The sequence below is a fragment of the Rhinolophus hipposideros genome (genome assembly GCF_964194185.1).
Source record: "Rhinolophus hipposideros genome assembly, chromosome: 24".
NCBI classification, from domain to species: Eukaryota; Metazoa; Chordata; class Mammalia; order Chiroptera; family Rhinolophidae; genus Rhinolophus; species Rhinolophus hipposideros.
In genome coordinates this window covers 4,515,148-4,532,232 of record NC_138070.1, presented here as the reverse complement: position 1 = coordinate 4,532,232, position 17,085 = coordinate 4,515,148, and the positions used below count along the sequence as shown (strand labels likewise).

General features: G+C 58.4%; 1 protein-coding gene across 3 annotated transcripts in view; it reads right to left on the bottom strand.

The window, feature by feature from the left end:
• Positions 1-17,085, bottom strand: part of PITPNM2 (phosphatidylinositol transfer protein membrane associated 2) — a 72,630-nt gene that overhangs the window by 8,644 nt on the left and 46,901 nt on the right. For all 3 annotated transcript variants that reach the window (XM_081036719.1, XM_081036717.1, XM_081036718.1), the window contains exons 4-15: positions 16,292-16,413; positions 13,667-13,894; positions 11,161-11,463; positions 10,058-10,153; positions 8,118-8,222; positions 7,851-7,921; positions 4,859-5,106; positions 4,233-4,422; positions 3,960-4,079; positions 3,175-3,452; positions 2,498-2,676; positions 230-400 (exon numbers count right to left, since the gene is read on the bottom strand). In XM_081036719.1, coding sequence (XP_080892845.1) covers positions 230-400; positions 2,498-2,676; positions 3,175-3,452; positions 3,960-4,079; positions 4,233-4,422; positions 4,859-5,106; positions 7,851-7,921; positions 8,118-8,222; positions 10,058-10,153; positions 11,161-11,463; positions 13,667-13,894; positions 16,292-16,413 — 2,111 coding nt within the window. The remainder of the gene's footprint in view (positions 1-229; positions 401-2,497; positions 2,677-3,174; positions 3,453-3,959; positions 4,080-4,232; positions 4,423-4,858; positions 5,107-7,850; positions 7,922-8,117; positions 8,223-10,057; positions 10,154-11,160; positions 11,464-13,666; positions 13,895-16,291; positions 16,414-17,085) is intronic.

The following is a 17,085-nucleotide window of genomic DNA, read 5'->3' as shown; positions in this document are numbered from 1 at the left end:
CAGGGCAGGCAGTGGGGAGGGCAGCCTGGCCCCGTCTGCCCCCTGGCACTGGGGTGAGGCCATGTTGTCATTCCCACCTCGCTGGGATCAGCGGGGCCTCAGGTGTTCAGTGCAGGTTGCCCCCCACCCCTCACCTCCCCGCACAGGAGGCCCACCCCTGCCTGGAGCCCCCAGGAGCTGCGCTGACTCCCATCCTCCCCCAGGGCCGGGCAGACCACGGGGCCCTCACCCAGCAGCGTGGAGCAGCCGTCCCCCAGCGGGTAGCGCTGGTAGCGGGGGATGCTGAAGGGCGGCAGGGTGTGAAATCGCCGCTCCAGCAGCGGCTCTAGGCGCGAGGCCGAAGGGTCCGCGGGGTGGAACAGGTTGTAGACTTGCTGGCAGGCCGGCCGCAGCTGGAAAACTGAGGGGGGACCAGGTGGGAATCGCAGAGGCTGCGGTTAGCTCCGCCCTGAGAAGGCGGGGCCTAGAGCGGGGCGGGGCCTAGAGCGGGGCGGGGCCTAGAGCGGGGCGGGGCCTAGAGCGGGGCGGGGCGGGGCTGCCCGAAACCAAAAACCCGAAAGTGTGTCTATCAATTTGGGGCCTCTTTGGGCCATTGTCCCTTTATTAACCCAATTTTTCTAATTGAAAAAGTTATAATGATCATGGTAAAACTTTTTACGTACAAAAGTATACGATAAAAGACTGGAAGGATGCCTTCTACCCCTGAGCCCCGCGACTGCAGCGACACCTGTATGTTAGGAAGCCTCGCGGGCGCATGTGCTGCTGAGCAGGTGTCACCCACCTACGGGGATGCGAAACGTCTCCTAGGCCGTCAGAACCACTTCACATGAATGTGACAAGGTCAGTACAAGTATCCTCCGCTTTCCGAAAGTTCGCATTTTGTCACTTTGCTTTTAGCAAAGACCTATATTATTAGTACAGATACTCCCGACGTACCATGAGGTCAGGTGCCCATAAACCCATCTGAAGTTGAAAATATCGTTAAGTCAAAATGCATTTGATACACTAACCTACCGAACCTCCCGGCGTGGCCTCGCCCCCCTTACACGTGCTCAGGACGCTTACTTGGGCCTACAGTTGGGCAAAACCATCCATCACAAAGCCTGTCCTGTAAAGCCCAGCATCACGAGAGAGTGCTGTACTGTACACCGCTAGCTAGGCCGGGCAAAGATCAAAATTCAGGATCCTGTTTCTACTGAACGCGTATTGCTTTTGTACCATCGTCAAGTTGGAAAATCATGTGTCAAACCACCATAAGTCAGGGCCCTGTTTTCACTAACCAAAGGAAATCTAAAGAACACTTTCGCTTTTAAGAAAAAAGGCAAACAGCGAAAGTGGCGTTTGTTTCTCGAGCTGTTGCAGAGGCCCCCGCGCACCTGAGCGACCCCACTGAGTGGCCCCACCGACGGCCCCGCCCAGCACCTTCCCGGAACGACACGCAGCGTCTCAGCCTCCAGCCACAGGAGCTCTGAACTGTGAGCACCTGTGCTTTATCTCCATTCGTTCTGTGCAGCTACTAGCAAGATGTGTCCTACGGTATCAGAAAAGCCTCACAGACCTTATAAGGATGTTACACTTATCGTAAAACAGCGTAATTAAGCAGATTTGGTAGGTCATTTGGGGTCTGGAAACACTCAAAAAATTTTCCATATAAATTAATGGTAATTGCTTCTTTGATTTATGCCATTTCAGCTTAGGAACGATTTCATAGGAACACTCTACTTTTGGATAGTGAGGGAAACCTGTATAAACTATCAGTAGTATATATCTCACTTTTAAAATGCATCCAAGGAGGAACATATGCTATACTTTTTGAACTTTGCTTTTTTTCCCCATTTAACACAAAAAAATGTTGGAATCTTTCATATCCACACGTGTAGTTCCTCCCCATTCTTTGTAACTGTCTCCACAACTTTGTGCACTTATATGTAAGCCACTGCTTATTTGCTCTTGGACAAGTGTCCACACCTCTCTGGGCCTCGGTTTCCCCCTCTGCAACCTTGGGACATAACCCGGGCCCTGCAGAGTGGGGATCAGCAGGCAGGGACCACTGCTCTGACAGGCTCCTCGGTCCTTGAGTCACGTCGCCCTGATTAGACTGGACCAGCGAGGCTGTGGAATGTCCAAGGCTGGGAGGCCACCACACCTGGTAGGCTTTGGGGATGTCAGGCTTCAAATTTCTTCTTTTTGGAAAGACCTTGGGCTTGGGAGACTGGGTCTATCCCCATCTGACCCTGGAAGGGTCCCTTTCCTATCTGGACTTCAGCTCTTAGGGGTGCCTTAAAGATGAAATGAAACAGCAGGTATTGGGGGCCAGAGACTAAGCTGCTGAAGCAGGGGCATGGGAGAGGGATGGGCCCTTAGTCGGGAGGACAGAAAAGAGGTGGACACAGGAAGGGACCTGGGACTCGGCCACGGCCTCATGGCAGGGGTCCACTGAGACCCTCTGCCCCGCTCATGTACCACCTGCCCCACCCTGCCCCTGCAGGGCTCTCACCATCCAGGGTGGGGATGACAGTCTTTCTCAAGGCCAGGACCAGCCCCAGTGGGCACCCGAAGAGGAAGAGGTCGGTGATCTCAAAGTCGAACTTGCCCAGGGCCCCTGGGCCATCCAGCATGGTGGAGCTGCTCGAGCGGCGGGAGCTGGGCTCATTCCTCATCACACCTGCGTGGAGGCTACAGATGGGAGGACACACCAGGTTACACCATGGCCCTTCTCGGGGATGGCCTAGCCTCAGCCTCCTGAAGAAGGCTCCTCAGGGGTCATCAGGCCCAAATGAGGCTGGATCCCTGTGCTGTCTTTCAGGTGCAGCTGCCTAGGGCCTGCTGGGACACGTCTGGTGACAGCAGGTCCCAGCCTCTCAAGGGACATCCCTGATGGGGACCATGCTTCTCCTGGTCAGTACTGTCCCCCACCCCACCCCCGACAGTCTGTTCCCTCTGGCTCAAGATGGCCCTCGGCATTTACAAGACCACAGCCTCATCCTACAGGACACTTTGTCCTGGCTGCAGAGCTGTGGGCCCAGTAGCGACATCCCAGAACCAGGGCTGGAGGCTCTCACATTGGCTGTCAGCCTGACAGTCCCCGGCTGACAGCTGTCCCCATTTGAGTCCCCATCCTTCCCTGGGTTGGGCCTCATGGTCTGCCCCCCAGGTCCCCGTGGGCACCCCCACCTGGACAGGAAGGCCTGGTGCTGCTGGATGGTGTCCAGCTCGTAGGTGGACGAGTCGCTCCTCTTGCGGGGCAGCTGCCTCTTGGGGTCCTCAGTGCCACTGCTTCGAGGGATGTCGACATTGCTGCGGCTGAGGTGCCGACTGCTCTCCAGGCTACTGCCACCGCCACCACCGCTGCCGCCGCCACCGCTGCCGCCACCGCCACTGCCGCCGCCACTGCCGCCACCGCCGCCATGTGCCGCGTTCACCAGGACGCCCGGGGACAGCAGCTCAGTGTCCTGCAACAGCCCCATGCAGGCTTATTGCCGGGTGGCCGCTGGCCTGGCCCTCTCTGCAGTATCTTTCCTCCTGACCACCGTCCGGCCTGCCCCTCAACCGAGCCAGAGGAGGGAAAACCCTGTCACCCCCCCACCCGTGTTTCCACTCTCCCCCCAGGCCACTGGCCAGGTTCTCACAGCCTTCATTCCTGGCCTGGTCTGGCCACCTGGACCCTGGGGATCTCCCTCTGACCTTGCTCCCGCCGAGGCCATACGCTATCTGCGGCACAGGGACCTCGGGTCCTGCCACACCTCCCAGACCCCATTCCCCACAGTGCAGGCCCTGCTTCGTCACCTGCTGCAGCTGCTCACTGCCCCACGGACCCACCTCATCTCTCTGGGCACCTGCACTGGCAGCCTTTGCTCTTCCATCACTTTTATCAAGGCCGGGGGGTATTTGGAGCCAAAGGGAGAGACAGTCCCCATCCTGGAGGGGGTCCTGCTCTGGGGGCCGGGGGAAGCTGGTACCTGCACGCTGGCCACGCTGCCCCTGCGGCTGCTGCTCTGACTTTCAGACACTGGCTGGTGGCTGTAGCATAAGGCATCAAATGCCAGGATGCCCCCGACACAGTCTCCGATCAGGCAGACCTGGAGGGGGACAGGCCGAGGGTCTGAGTGCTGGCCCTGTTTGCAGGGCGCGGGCTGGGGAGAGCCATCACTCCCTGCCCCAGCTGGGCTGGAGGTCCAGGCGGGTCCACCCTGCAGGGCTTCTGTCTTCCCTTCCCCCAGCGCGCGACTCACCTGCCCATTGAAGGTCACGCCCTCCTGGGACTTGATGAAGTCCCCATAAGCGAGGTTGGCCCGCTGGATCACCGTGGCAACTGCCTCCTGGTACTGGGGCGAAGAGGTGGCCAGCAGGGGCAGGGCAGCCAGGGGGATGTGGTCCTGGCTGTTGGACAGACAGCCTTCGTCGTGGCTGTAAGGGCTGAGGCTGGGGGAGGGGGCCCGGTCAGAAGAGAGCAGGTGGTCTCAGGTTAGCCCCAGGGACCCATCTCCCCTGTGCCAAGGAGCAGCAGGCTAGGAGCCACCTGCCACCCTAAGCACCTCAGCCATGACTCGGCAAACCTGGTGGGGACACTTCCAGGCCAGGCCCTGGGCAGGCTCGGGAGCAGGGCCAGGGAGTAAGGCCCCGTATCTCCCACCCCCATATCACAGGTGGGGAAACTGAGACTCAGTCTTGGCTCCTGGCCCTCCTGACTCTCTGCACAGCCATCTACACAGGTTTTGCTACCACTGGGCAGAACGGGCTGGCTGGTAGGCAGGTCTGGATGTCTGGACGGGTGTCTGACATGGGGGGTGGGGAGGTGGGGGGTGTCGCCTAGCCCTCAGGGAAGGTGGGGTGGGCGGCCGCAAACCAGCACACTCACTTGGAGACCAGGGCGAAGGCATCAGAGCAGACGGGTGGGCAGGGCACCAGGCGGATGGCAAGGCGGCCCAGGGCACTGGGGTAGTGCACACGCATGACGGTGTCGAACACGGTGGCGATGGTGTTGGCGTCGCCCTGCTTGGAGCTGGGGTCCCCGGCGCCCGTGTCCAGGATGGTGCCTCCGTGTAGCACCAGCAGTAGCACGTGGATCTTGGAGGGTGGGGCGGCCAGAGGGGGGCTGACCTCGTCCTGCGCAGGGGGGACGGGGTGGGGGGAGGGGCGGGCATCAACTCCCCCGGAACTCAGCTCCTGGCCGAGGCCCCTGCCGCCCTGCGGGGAGGCCTGTCAAGGCCCACTCGCTCCCTCTGAGAACCCCTCCACCAGTTCCTCAGCCTCGTGTCAGCTGCCTCAACCCCTTCCCCTGGGGAGGCCACGCTGGTCCTTTTCCTCCTTCCACATGCAGCCCTGCTGGCGTCTGCCAGTCTGACCAGGGCACAGGCGACACGGAAGGGGGAGGCTATTCCCCTGAAAGCACACTGCACTTGCTGTTGTGGGGCCCAGAAAGGGCTACTGGGGCTTCTGGCCTTGGGGAGGCAGAGGCTCAGCCCTGTCTGGGCCTCTGGGACTGCCTGCCCGCTGTGGGTCTGTGTGTCCGTTCAGGTTTGGGTCTGTCCCAGCTCGAGCAGGCAGGGTCACAACCAGCTCAAAGTTACAGGTTCACTTAAGAGGGACGGGCCACTCTGCCAGCAGCTCTGAGCTCTCCCTCCATCTATAGAGCCCCCAGCCCTGCCCGCTGCTCCCCCAGGCCCTGCCATTCCTGGACTCTCAGTAAGACCAAGGTCCCAAGGGCAGAGAGGTCCCAGCAGCAGCAGAGCCCCACCCAGCCTTTTAAAGCTGGGAGGGCAATGTCCACCTGAATTCCCCTCATTGTGAGGGATAATGGCCCCACCTCCAGCTGTCAGGCCTGCTTGTAAAGTCAAAGTGAGACCTGAGACTTGCACACATTTGCACTTGGCACTGTTCTATTTAGAGGTGGGGTGGCCCAGAGAGGCCAGGGACTTATCTAATGTCACACAGCGCATTGGTGCCAAAGCGGGACTGAAACCCAGAGCTCCTGCCACCAGCTCGGTGCTCTCCTGCTAACCCAGGCTGTGGCCCCATCCCCAGGGGCCTCTCCCTGTGCCCAGCTTCTGGTGTGCGACTTGGGGAGGCCAGGGCCCCAGAGGGGCCACTAGTGTGCACTTGCTGTGCACTTGCTGTGTCAGGAGGCGTGGGAGGTAGGAAGGGGCTGAATGAAGAGAGGGGCCTGTCCCCCAGGAACCAGGGAGACACACCAAGGGGCTGAAGCCATTTTGAGGGCCCATGTGGGGGCAGCTGGCCCCGAACTGGACCACCAGTGGCAGCAGGTCTCAAGTGTCAACACAGAGCCTGGGAGAGGGGCGGGCAGCGTGGGCACGGACCAGGGGCTGGCGAGGCTGCCAGGAATGGGCTGGGTGCCACTGACCAGTAGAGGGCTTTGGAAAAGTGAGGCGGGAGGAAGGCTGCTGGGCTGTACCCGGCCGCCTCTTCCCCGGGAGGGGACTGGTCATTGGCCAGTGCTAGGCCGCGGGGCCTGGGAACGACACCCAGCAGAGCTTCGGGAGTGACACCTGTCCCCAGGCCACCGAACAGGAATGAACTCTCAGGCCAGGGCAGGTCGGGGCCACCAGCCGCCCAGACCACAGGCCAGGATGGAACCGCCCCGTGGCCCCAACAGGGCCAGGCTGGGGGCTCACAGAAGCAAAGCCTTACAGGGGGCATTGTCCAGGGCACGGAGTCACCGGCTGGGCAGACTGGCAGTGGGGCACTGAGGGAATGCTGCCTGTGCGCATCTGCTGGGACTGTTCAGAGACCCCCAGAGGCCAGTCGGAGACACAACTTCACCCATTTAGCCTGCTTTCTACGGGGCACACCCTGTAGGAACCCAGTGGGAACACAGCCCGTGGGAGGTGGGGCGATGGGGCCCTCGGAAGCCAGGGGTCCCCTCCGTGTCTCCATAAGACCGACCCCGCTTCCACAAGGCCGGGAGAGAACGTTCCGGTTTGGGGGCTTTTGCGAGCAAAAGGAATCTGACTTTGGATGGCAGTGCCCAGAAGTGGGGCTGTGTCGCAATGCACATCCGTCAGCAGATGTGGCGCCCAGGCCCCTTCTGCCCCTCCAGGGGCCATCAGAGCTGTGTGCCCCACAGGTGGGGAGGGGACCGTCTGCTCTATTGCCTTTAACCAGCAACTGGATCTCAATGCCCTGGTCAGCTCCCTCAGACCTCAGAGCAGGAAACCCCAAAAGGCGGAGGGCAGTATGGAAGCTTTTCCTCCCCACCCCACCCAGCCAGACTCCCCAGGGCTCCCGAGTCCACCTTGGGCAGCTTGAGGCCACAGCCATGCAGTGACCACAGCGTGTGATAGCCCCCTGAGCCCTAGCTCCTGCCCTCACAGCAAACAGCTCTGACCGCCCACAGCTGGGGGAGGAGAAGGGGTGTGAGCTCTGTGCAAAGAACCCCCAAAGCAGACACAGGCGCTCTGCCAAGACAGCTTTATTGGGCACTGAGAGCTCCACCTGTCCCCAGTGGGGTGGCGGCTGCCGGCCACATCACTTCTGCCTAGATGGCTTTCGCTTCCTCCCCTTCCATCTTTTTTTCTTCAGGGATTGCAGAAAGGCTAGGCCCAGGATGAAGATCTTATGTTTGTTCTGGAATTTACAAATTTCTTACTTGACTTTCCAGGGATGGAGCTGGGCTAGGTCCTTCTTTGGGGGCCATCTGCAGTGCCCGCTGGTTCTCAGGGACATCAGGGGAGGTGGGCCCCCGGCCTCTCTCCCATGGGGCCCAGGCCAGGGCAGACATGAGGCTGTGGGTAGCCCCCCTGGCACTGGTCCTCTGCACCCTGTCCCCTCCCCTGGCAGCCCTGGGGACCAGCAGCCACACAGCCCCGGCCCTCTGCCCCCCAGACACCCACCTCGATGTTGTTCAGCTGCTCCACACTGGAGGCCACCCTGAACTCGGGGCTGCTCCGGCGGTACAGACCGTCTGTAACACAGAAGCGGTGGATGCTGTGAGCAGAGGGGCAGCTGGGCAGCCCAGGCCCACCGGACAGGTGCTGTGACCAGGACAAGGGCCCAGGGTGTCCCTTAGCCCACCCACCCTCCACGCCCTGCACTGGGCAGGAGCTGGGTCAGAGAGGAGAGGCTTGGCCCCAGGCCCCGTAGACCCCCACGCTGGTTACCCTGCGTGTCCTCCGGCTCAGGGCTTTCGATTTTGTCCATGAGGTCATTGGAGTTCCACTTGGTGATGTCCTTGGGGAACATTTCCTCAGAATCAGACAAGTCCTCTGGGGAGGAGAGACGGGGGCCTCAGCACGATGCTTGAGGGCAGGGACTGGGGATTGGGGGGTCAATAGGAGGTCTGCTCTCGGAAGTGGGGGGCTAGGAATGGCGGCTCTGGGGGCTCCCGTGCTTCTGTGGCTAATGTGCCCCTCTGTGCTTAGTTCTGCTCTCTTTCTTCCTTAAGTGGACAGACACATGGCCGCACCCCAACTGGGCTGCTGCCTGACCTTTTTCTAAAAAATTTGTGGTAACATTCACACAATGTAAGGTTCACCATTTAAACCATTTTAAAGTAACATTTAGTACATTCACAAAGCTGTGCAACCATCACCTCTGTTTAGTTCCAGAACATTTCCATCACCTTAAAAGGAAACCCCAAACTCATTAGGCAGTCACTCCCCATTTCCCCTCCCCCAGCCCTTAGCACCCACCAATCTACTTCCTATCTCTGTGGATTTGCCTCTTTGGGACATTTCCTAGAAATGGGATCATGTACTAGGAGTCCTTTTGTGTCTGGCTTCTTTCACTCAGCATATGTTTCTGAGGTTCATCCACATTGTAGTATTTTAGGTCGAAAACTAGTCCATTGCATGGACGGACCTCATTTTGCTTCCCCTCTTGTCAGCTGATGCTCCTGACCATTTTCAATGTCCACAAAACTAACGGCTTAGTGATAAGTGCTGCTGTGAACAACTCCATCCACGACCTGTTTCTGCTTTTCTGCAAAATGTTACCCATGACCACTGGGTTGAGGCAGCTGTCTGGGCTCTGCATTTGCTGGTCCCTCCTCTCACCACATGATGGGTCATTGGGCCAGTTTCCCATCCCCTGGTTTTGCTGTCTCTCCTCTTTTCTGGCTTTTTCTTAAAGTTTCTATATTAGATGGGTATTTTTCTCATGTCAGGGGCACAAAGCCAGGAGGCGCCCAGCTTCTTGGCCTGACTGTGTGTGTACTGGGGGGTGCGATGCCCAAAACACTCTTCCCCACCCTCGGGGAGGCCCCAGGTTCAGAGGCCGGCTTAGGAACCACATGTCACCTGTTCCAGGTCCCGGCCACCAGGCCAAAACAGGCACTTCCCTTTGCCTGGACACTGATTTCCCACGTTCTTTCCCTCGAGGGTGGCAAGTTAACTAAGATGCCATAATTAGGTGGCTTCTCTGCCAGCTCCAAGCCATGGTGGAGGGAGAGGGGTCTGGCCCTGCCTCCGCCTGCTGTGCGCCTGTAGGCAAGTCCTAGTCCCTTTCTGAGCCTGTGTCCTGCCTTGTAAACTGCAAACTGGAAACCCATCTGCCAGACCTGTCTGCAGGCCCCTCCTACTTCCTCCAGAGGCGTGGCCAAGGCATGAAACAAGCGAGTGTTGTGTACTTGTGTCTCCCAGCACAGGCGGCTGGCTGTGGGCTCAGCGCTCATGTCGGGGTCGGTGGGAAAATGGGCACTTCACATACTTCCTGCTTGTTTGCATCTTCTAAGATTTCTACATTAGATGTGTGTTAATTTAACCAAGAAAAAAAACACAAGGTAATCACAAAGCAATTGGAAAACGATAAGAAGTTACGCTTTTACAAAGCTTCTTATGGAAATCAATTCACGTACAGAAAAAAGGCCTCCGTGGATTGAAAATCCATTTCTGGGGGGTTCAAGAGAACAGTGCCTACCTGTGAGGCCCAGTGCACATACTGATGTCTGGTTGGGGTGAACCTGAGACCCCAGACTGCTGGTGACATCACTCACCTCTTCCCAGTCCCCATACTGTACCGTTTACTCAGGACTTTCCATAGGTAACTGCCACTTCAATCCACACCCCGCACATACCCCAGAGTGCTCCCCGAGCCTGCCTACCATGAGCATCGAAGAACTCGTCATCTGAGCTCTCGTCTGAGTCCCGGGCAATACTCTGCATCCTCCATTCTGAGATGCTGTGGCGGGAAGGACTGGCTGGAAGGCAAAACCCCAGACTGACCCAGCAGGATGGGGCTGAGGGGCAGAGGGCAGGCAGGGGTGAGACGCTGGAGGAAGGGCCATGAGGGCAGGCAGGGGTGAGACGCTGGAGGAAGGGCCAGGAGGGCAGGCAGGGGTGAGACGCTAGAGGAAGGGCCAGGAGGGCTTGGGAGAGAATGAAGTGGCAAAACGAGGGGCGGAGCGGCCCCTGGCTCATCTCAGTGGAAGCTCCTGGAACTTTCACATGGGCCCCTTCCAGCCCACCTGGCACAAAGCAGAGGTGTCCGGGGAGGACATGTGCTGGGAGGATATCGGGAGGACATGTGCTGGGAGGATATCGGGTGTAAGGCCGGGCCATGCAGTCACACAAGCCATCATCTGCTCCTGTGCCTCTGACCTGGGCCTGCCCTGGAGTGAGCTCTTTGAACTCTCCTGTGGCAGAGCCGACTGGGCGACGCAGGGCAGGGGAGGGAAGTGAGTGAGATAAAAGGTATCCACGCATATATTTGCACAGACCCCTTCAGCACAGAGACACACAAGCCTGGCGTGGGAAAAGCTGGATTTGCAGTGGGGACTCCTGGCTTCATAGGAGTGGCCCTGTTTTTTCACAAAGGCCATGGCACATTCACAGAAGTTCCCCTAAGAAAGGCCTTTCTCAGGATCTGAAGCGTTTCAGGCCCCTTGGAGCAGAGATCCCTTCTGGGTGTGCTGGGGGGGGCACCCAGACCCTCCTCCTCCTGCAACCCTGGCTGCTGCCACACGGCCAGCCTACCTGCCTTACCTGGGCTGTGGAGGTGAGCCTGGGGGAACCTGCTGGGGGGGGACGCCCCAGGCTGCTCCTACAAGCAGGAGACCAGTCCCAACTCCCTGCAGCTGTGGTCCACAAGGTCTGAAAGCAGGCGCCTGTTCCTGGCGCTGGAATTACCTGGCAGTGGCACGGGGCTACCTCGGGAGGGGCTGAGGGCTGTCACTGGGGTGGACAAGCAGAGGGTGGGGACACTCACCTCCCCGCTTGGACGACCGAGAAGATTTGGAGGATGTGGACCACTGCTTCTTCAGACAGCGGCCAGCCAGGGGCTCGCTGCTGCTGCCGGGCTGCGGGGGCTCCCCGGGGGCCTGGTCCTGGCCGCCTTCGCCCTTGGCCAGCTGGGCGGCCTCGTCGTCCTCGTTGAACTGGGCCATCTTACGGGACAGCATGAGCTGCGCCTCCTTCTCCAGCTCCCGGATGTTTTCCATGCTCAGCCCGTACCACTCGTCCTGCCAGCACCAGGCCTGCCGGTGTGCCCTCACCATCACCTTCCGCAGACCTGCGCCCCGGGGGTGGGGGGACGGAGAAGAGAGGCGCCATTAGTCCGGTCCCACAGGCCCCCGGGGCCAGGCCTGGGACCAGGAGGTGCCCCGAGGTTGCAGGTCAGGCTCTAACGCACACTCACTGTGTAGCCGCCAGCAAACCATTGCCCCGGTGCCTTAGTCTCCCCACCTGAGAATGAGAGGTCTGCCTCACAGATGACCTCACATGTTCACAGGGGCTCTACCACTGGAATAGACGGGCCTCCCAAGGCAATGTGTCTGCTCAGAAGCCACACTGAATTTGGGGGGTCTTGCCCTGGGGGGCACGCTGGAGGAGGACTTCTGTCTCAGCGTCTAGCACACTTTTCCTGTCGAATTTCCCGTGGGAAATCAAGTTCAAGTCCAAAGCAGCTTGGTCCTTCTTTTTAAAACAGAATATAAATATATATAAAACAAGATAGCTTTAAGGGTAGAAAGAATAAAAGAACTATAGAGACAGAAAGAGGATAGGGGTTGCCCTGGGCTGGGGTGGGAGTGAGGATGACTGTGAACAGGAACAAAAGACTCTGAGGGGATGGAATGTTCTAGAACTGTGCACACGACTCTGGGAATATACTAAAACTTACGGAACTGTCCTCTTAAATGCACGGTGAAGTGTATGGCATGTAAAATTAGGCCTCAGTAAAGCTGGTTAAGAAACCACTAAGCAGAAATAAAGCATCGACAGCCCCACCACCCAGCAGGGAGCAGGCACGGAGCTCGGGGATGGCCTCTCGGACTCATCTCCTCCCCCCGCCCCAAAAGAATCCATTTTGAATTTTGTGTCTATCACTTGTTTTTCTTTCTGCTTTTAATACACAGGTGTGTTTTTCTACCCAATATGTTGGGTTGATTTGCATGTTGTTGACATTCCTATGTGTGTGTCGCACTGCGTGTATTTTTTTGCCACTTGCTGTTTTTTGCGGGGGTGAGAGGGTGTTTGAGGTTTGTGCCTGTATGGTATCTATTTATTTGGTTGAAACACCACATTTAATTTATTCCTTTTCCTGCCAATGGGCTTTTGGCTCACTTTCATTGTTTGTTTGTCCGTTTGCTTTGACAAAGCTGTTGCTGTGACAAAGCTGTTGCTGTGAACGTCCCAGAAGGTGCATGTGAGTTTCGCCAGAGGACAGACTTGGGAGGGACGTCACTTTGTCTCAGGGAACACATCTTACACTTCCCTAAAGAAAGGCCACTGAGCCTCCCCAGCTGTCCTTTCTAACTCTCTTCATTCCTAAGGGCCCGCCTAGGGAACCCCTCTCACCCCTGCTCCTGCGAGGGTGCCCTCCTTTAGCCCGGACTGTCCGTGCCCCACCAAGCCCCGGGCTGTGGCTGCAGGCATGCCACACCGGGCTCAGCCAGCACCCATGCTGAGCAGACCGTCCGATGAGAGGCCCCTGCCCGCTGGTTCAGGATGGGACATCTGGGTTCAGACCCAGCACTGGGCCTCAGTGTCCTCCACAAACAAGGTTGACAGTGGTCACCCTCATGGGTCATTGTGAGCTGACAATGACATGTGTGAAGCACACTATCAACAGCATGGCTCTGTTCATGTCTAAACTAAGTCTCTTTGCTCTTGGAGTCAAAAGGTGATGTCCAGGTGCCACTCCTGGATCACCAGCCTTGGGCTGGGACAGGCGCTTGGCACTGAGCTCCAGCCATGACCTGGGGGACAGGTAGACAGCTGAGGGCTGTAGGGGAGCAGGAGTCCGATCAGCAGGAAATGGGCCAGGAACGCCAGGTCACCTGTTGGTCCACCTGTTCCCTGGGCACCTGCTCCAGGCCAGGCTGGTGTGGTACAGAGACACTAAGATGACCAAGAGCTCTGCCCCTGGTACTTCCAGCCCAACGGGGAGGCAGAGCTGGGGCAGGGCCTCTGGTGCGGAGAGGTCCTGATGAGCAGCAGAGAGGCTGTCCCCTGGGACTGTTTCCCTACAGGGCGTGGCACTACATGTCACAAACACAAACTGGTCACGAGCATCTGGGGGGCAGGGTCTTGGATTTCCCTGGGGACGACATACACTGCCTGCCATCTGGAGGGGCCTGACAGGTGTTTACAGGTGGTCGAGACAAACCAGGTGGGAAGCTGCACGTGGGCTTTGGAATCAGCTTTGGGGAGTAAGACAGAACGCAGAACTGACAGGCACAGAGTGGCGGGCAGGCGGGGACGCAGGTGCTCACCTGTGTCGTGGATGAACCTCTCAATCTTGGACTGCATGCCCCAGTAGCGGAACTCCACCTTGCACAGCTTGTAGGCGCACATGATGGGGCAGACCTGCCGCTTGTACTCCTCGATCCAGTTTTCAGACAGTGGCCCCCTCTGGGTCTTGATGGAGTGGAAGAGCTTGGGGTCCTCTTCCGTCCTGTACTCGTTGGGGGGCACGGGGTCCTTCACAATATCGATGAAGTCTGCAGAGAGAGCCTGCGAGTGGCCACTTCTGCCCCAACCTCCATCCCACCCCTCCCTGTCTGTCTCCTCCCCATGTCCCTGCCACCGCCAAATCCTGGCAGAGCCTGACATGGGGCTGGGCTCTGGGCCACTCTGACCTCGAGCTCTCCTGACTGCGAGGCTTGTGTCTTTCCTCATTGCCCTTTCAAACCATTTCAGCAAACCCCGTGTTTCCTGTGCATTCTACCACTTTCCAGAGCAGATGAAGAGCTGATGGAGCATGGGGGGTGTGGGGTGTGGTGGGGGATGAGAAGAGAGGCCAGGAAAAGCTTCCCAGAAAAGGTGGCATTTCAGCTACAAGAGTAGAACTGGGAGGCCGAGACTGTCCCAGAAGCGTTGATTTTTGACCGAGATTGAGGGCGCCACCAGGGTGTCCACGCGGTGGGAAGGAGATGGGGATATGTCGGCCATTTCTCACCAGGCTAAGTGCCCGGATAGTGCCGAGGGGGAAGTGGCACTGTATCCGGTCTTAAGTCAGGCTGGCCTGTAGGAAACCCCGCCTAGACAGAAGGGAGGAGACCGGAAGGGCCATCTGAAGGGACTGGCAGGAGGAGGGGCCCAGGACGGGCCTGACAGCAAGTAGCACACACCATAGGGCTGGGGGCTGGAAGGACCTGGGGGAAGAGTGGACAAGAGGAATGGCAGCCACTGGGAAGGACGTGAGCCACGCCACCCCTTGTCACTTTCCTCCTCCCCCCAATCAAAACCATCTGTTGTGCTGGCTCCTGAGGCCCATGCATTAGCAGGGCTGGGACACACGTGCTGAGAAGGAACCCAGGACACGGTTTACGGCTCTGAGCCTTTCTTTTGGATGTGTGGGGATGATGGCACTAGGGCAGCTCTGCCCCAGCCGGCCCTGGCTGCCTCATCTCCCCGGCTTGCTGTAACCAGGTCTGGGCTACAGTTTGCAGACACAGATATTGGCTCCACCAAGACCAGTGAGGGGTCAGGGGCGGCCCGAGGGCAGTGGCATTCAGGGAGGGATGAATGTCCTTCGAGAAGCAGACCACATACCTCGCCTGCTCAGGCAGAAAGACCACCAAGGAGAGGGCTGGGATTGGGGACCCTGGCAGGAGGCCTCCGGAGCGAACCCCCGGAGCTCAGGCCAGGGCTGATGCTGGCCAGATAACAGATGTCGGAGGACCTGCGTCATGCTGGGTCCTTCCTTCCTGTTCCGGCTGGAATGTGTTGTCCCGCCCCCCCCATCCCCCACCGCCCCACAACTCATATTGGAGTTGCGAGTCCTGACCTCTAATACCTCAAAACAGGACCTTATTTGGAGATGGGTCCTGTAAAGAAGTAATCAAATTAAAATGAGGTCATTAGGGTGGCCCTTATCCAATATGACTGGTGTGTGCTTATAAAACGAGGACGTGTGGACACAGACACGCACACTGGGGGAGCACCATGTGGAGATGAAGGCAGAGATTGGGGGCATGTGTTCACAAGCCAAAGAACCCCAAAGATTGTCAGCAGCCACTAGAAGCCAGGGGCGGGGCCCGGAGCAGATTCTCCCTCAGTGACCCCAGAAGGAGGCAGCCCTGCTAACAGCTCCCAGACGCCCGTGGGGCTGAAAAACTCTGGCAGGAGGGAGGGGGTTGGGGGGTCTTAGGAAAAAGCCTTTCACTCCCATCAGAGGCTGGGAGTTCGCTCCTGGGCGCTGGCAGCCACCTCTCCATTGCCAGCCGTGCACCTGCCCAAAACTCCTCACGTGACTCGCTCCTTTGGGTCTGAGACCCCGAGCTGCAGAACGGGGGCTGCTGGAGCTGCATCTGATCCACAGATGTGTTTTGTTTGGTCACTGTACGTTTCTTCACAAAGATTTTTAATGAGTTGTCAACATTTAGGAATTGGGAGATTTCACATGAAAATCCTGATTTCTGGCCTCTCTGAAAAAAGCAGATTTAAAAATGGGGCCGTTTCCTGCATGGCATGGTCAGCTGGAGGGAAGTGGAGTAGAGGCCACCTGTCATTAAGGGGACACAGGCCCCAGCCAGGCCCACTGCACTCATGCATGGCTGTCAGGCTGAGATGGCCCCCTGAACATATACATGTGTACCTCTGGGGATCGGGGCACCTCGAAAGGACAGAGGGAAGGGTCTCAGGGTGGGAAAGGCACTTCGCCTCAGTGTGTATGTCAAGAAAATGGGGTCAAGAAGACCTATCGTGCTTCCCCTGGCACTCCCTGAGGCTTGCTCACCACTCTGACTGCCTCACCCAGGACAGGAGCGGGTCTGGTACCTGCCAGGCCAGGAGATGAGGGGCAGAAGCGAGGGGCGCATGGACAGGGAAACCCACAACATGGCCCTGCAGGGTCCTGCCCTTCCCAGGGCAGGGGTGTCACAGTGGACAGTTACCGATCACCAGCTGGTTCCTTTCCACCGGAGACAGACTGAACACGTTGGGGTTTTCTCCAGCATCAGTTTTATAAAAGGTTTCAATGTCGATGGAGAATTTCTCCACAAAAGGGCAGGTAAACCTGTGGGGGAAGGAAGCAGCCCTCAGCTCCGGCATTTGGAGGGGGTGGGTGTGGGGCATGCTGGGCAAGGGCCTGCCAGACCCCCTTGGGCAGCAGACAAGAGCCCCCTGTGGGGCCCAGGTGGGAGGAGAAGGAGGCTGGAGTGGTGGCCAAGACTCATCTGTCCCGTCTGCCTCCTGGACCTTCACGTTGTCCCAAGAACAGTCCAGGCCAGGCTTGGAGGAGGGAGGGATGGGTTCGGGGGAACAAGAAGATGTTGCAGGAAGTTGCCGGAAACCCTGTGTCCATCGTCCATGTATGTAAGGCATGGTGTGGACACAAGCACAGCTATGGCGGCCTACTGCTAAGCGGGCTGAACGTGGGCGAGCACTCGTGTGACATGCCACTCCCTGACCCCCAAGGAATCAGGACTGGCAACAAGGGAATGGCCCTTCAGCCCCTCTCTCCTGACTGGAGATGAGCCCAGCAGCCGTAAGTGGTGCTGGAAGGACAAACAACCTCCGTGGATCCTTCAGGAAGCTCTAGGCCCTCACCACGTGTGGAGAAGGAAGCCCTAGGAGACTCATGGGAACCCTACCTGCGCAGCAAGGGGGCAGACAGCTGGGGGCAGCCCCCATCTGTTCTAACCCAGGTGTGCTCAGCTACATTGGGTGGGGTGGGGGCACAGAGTGA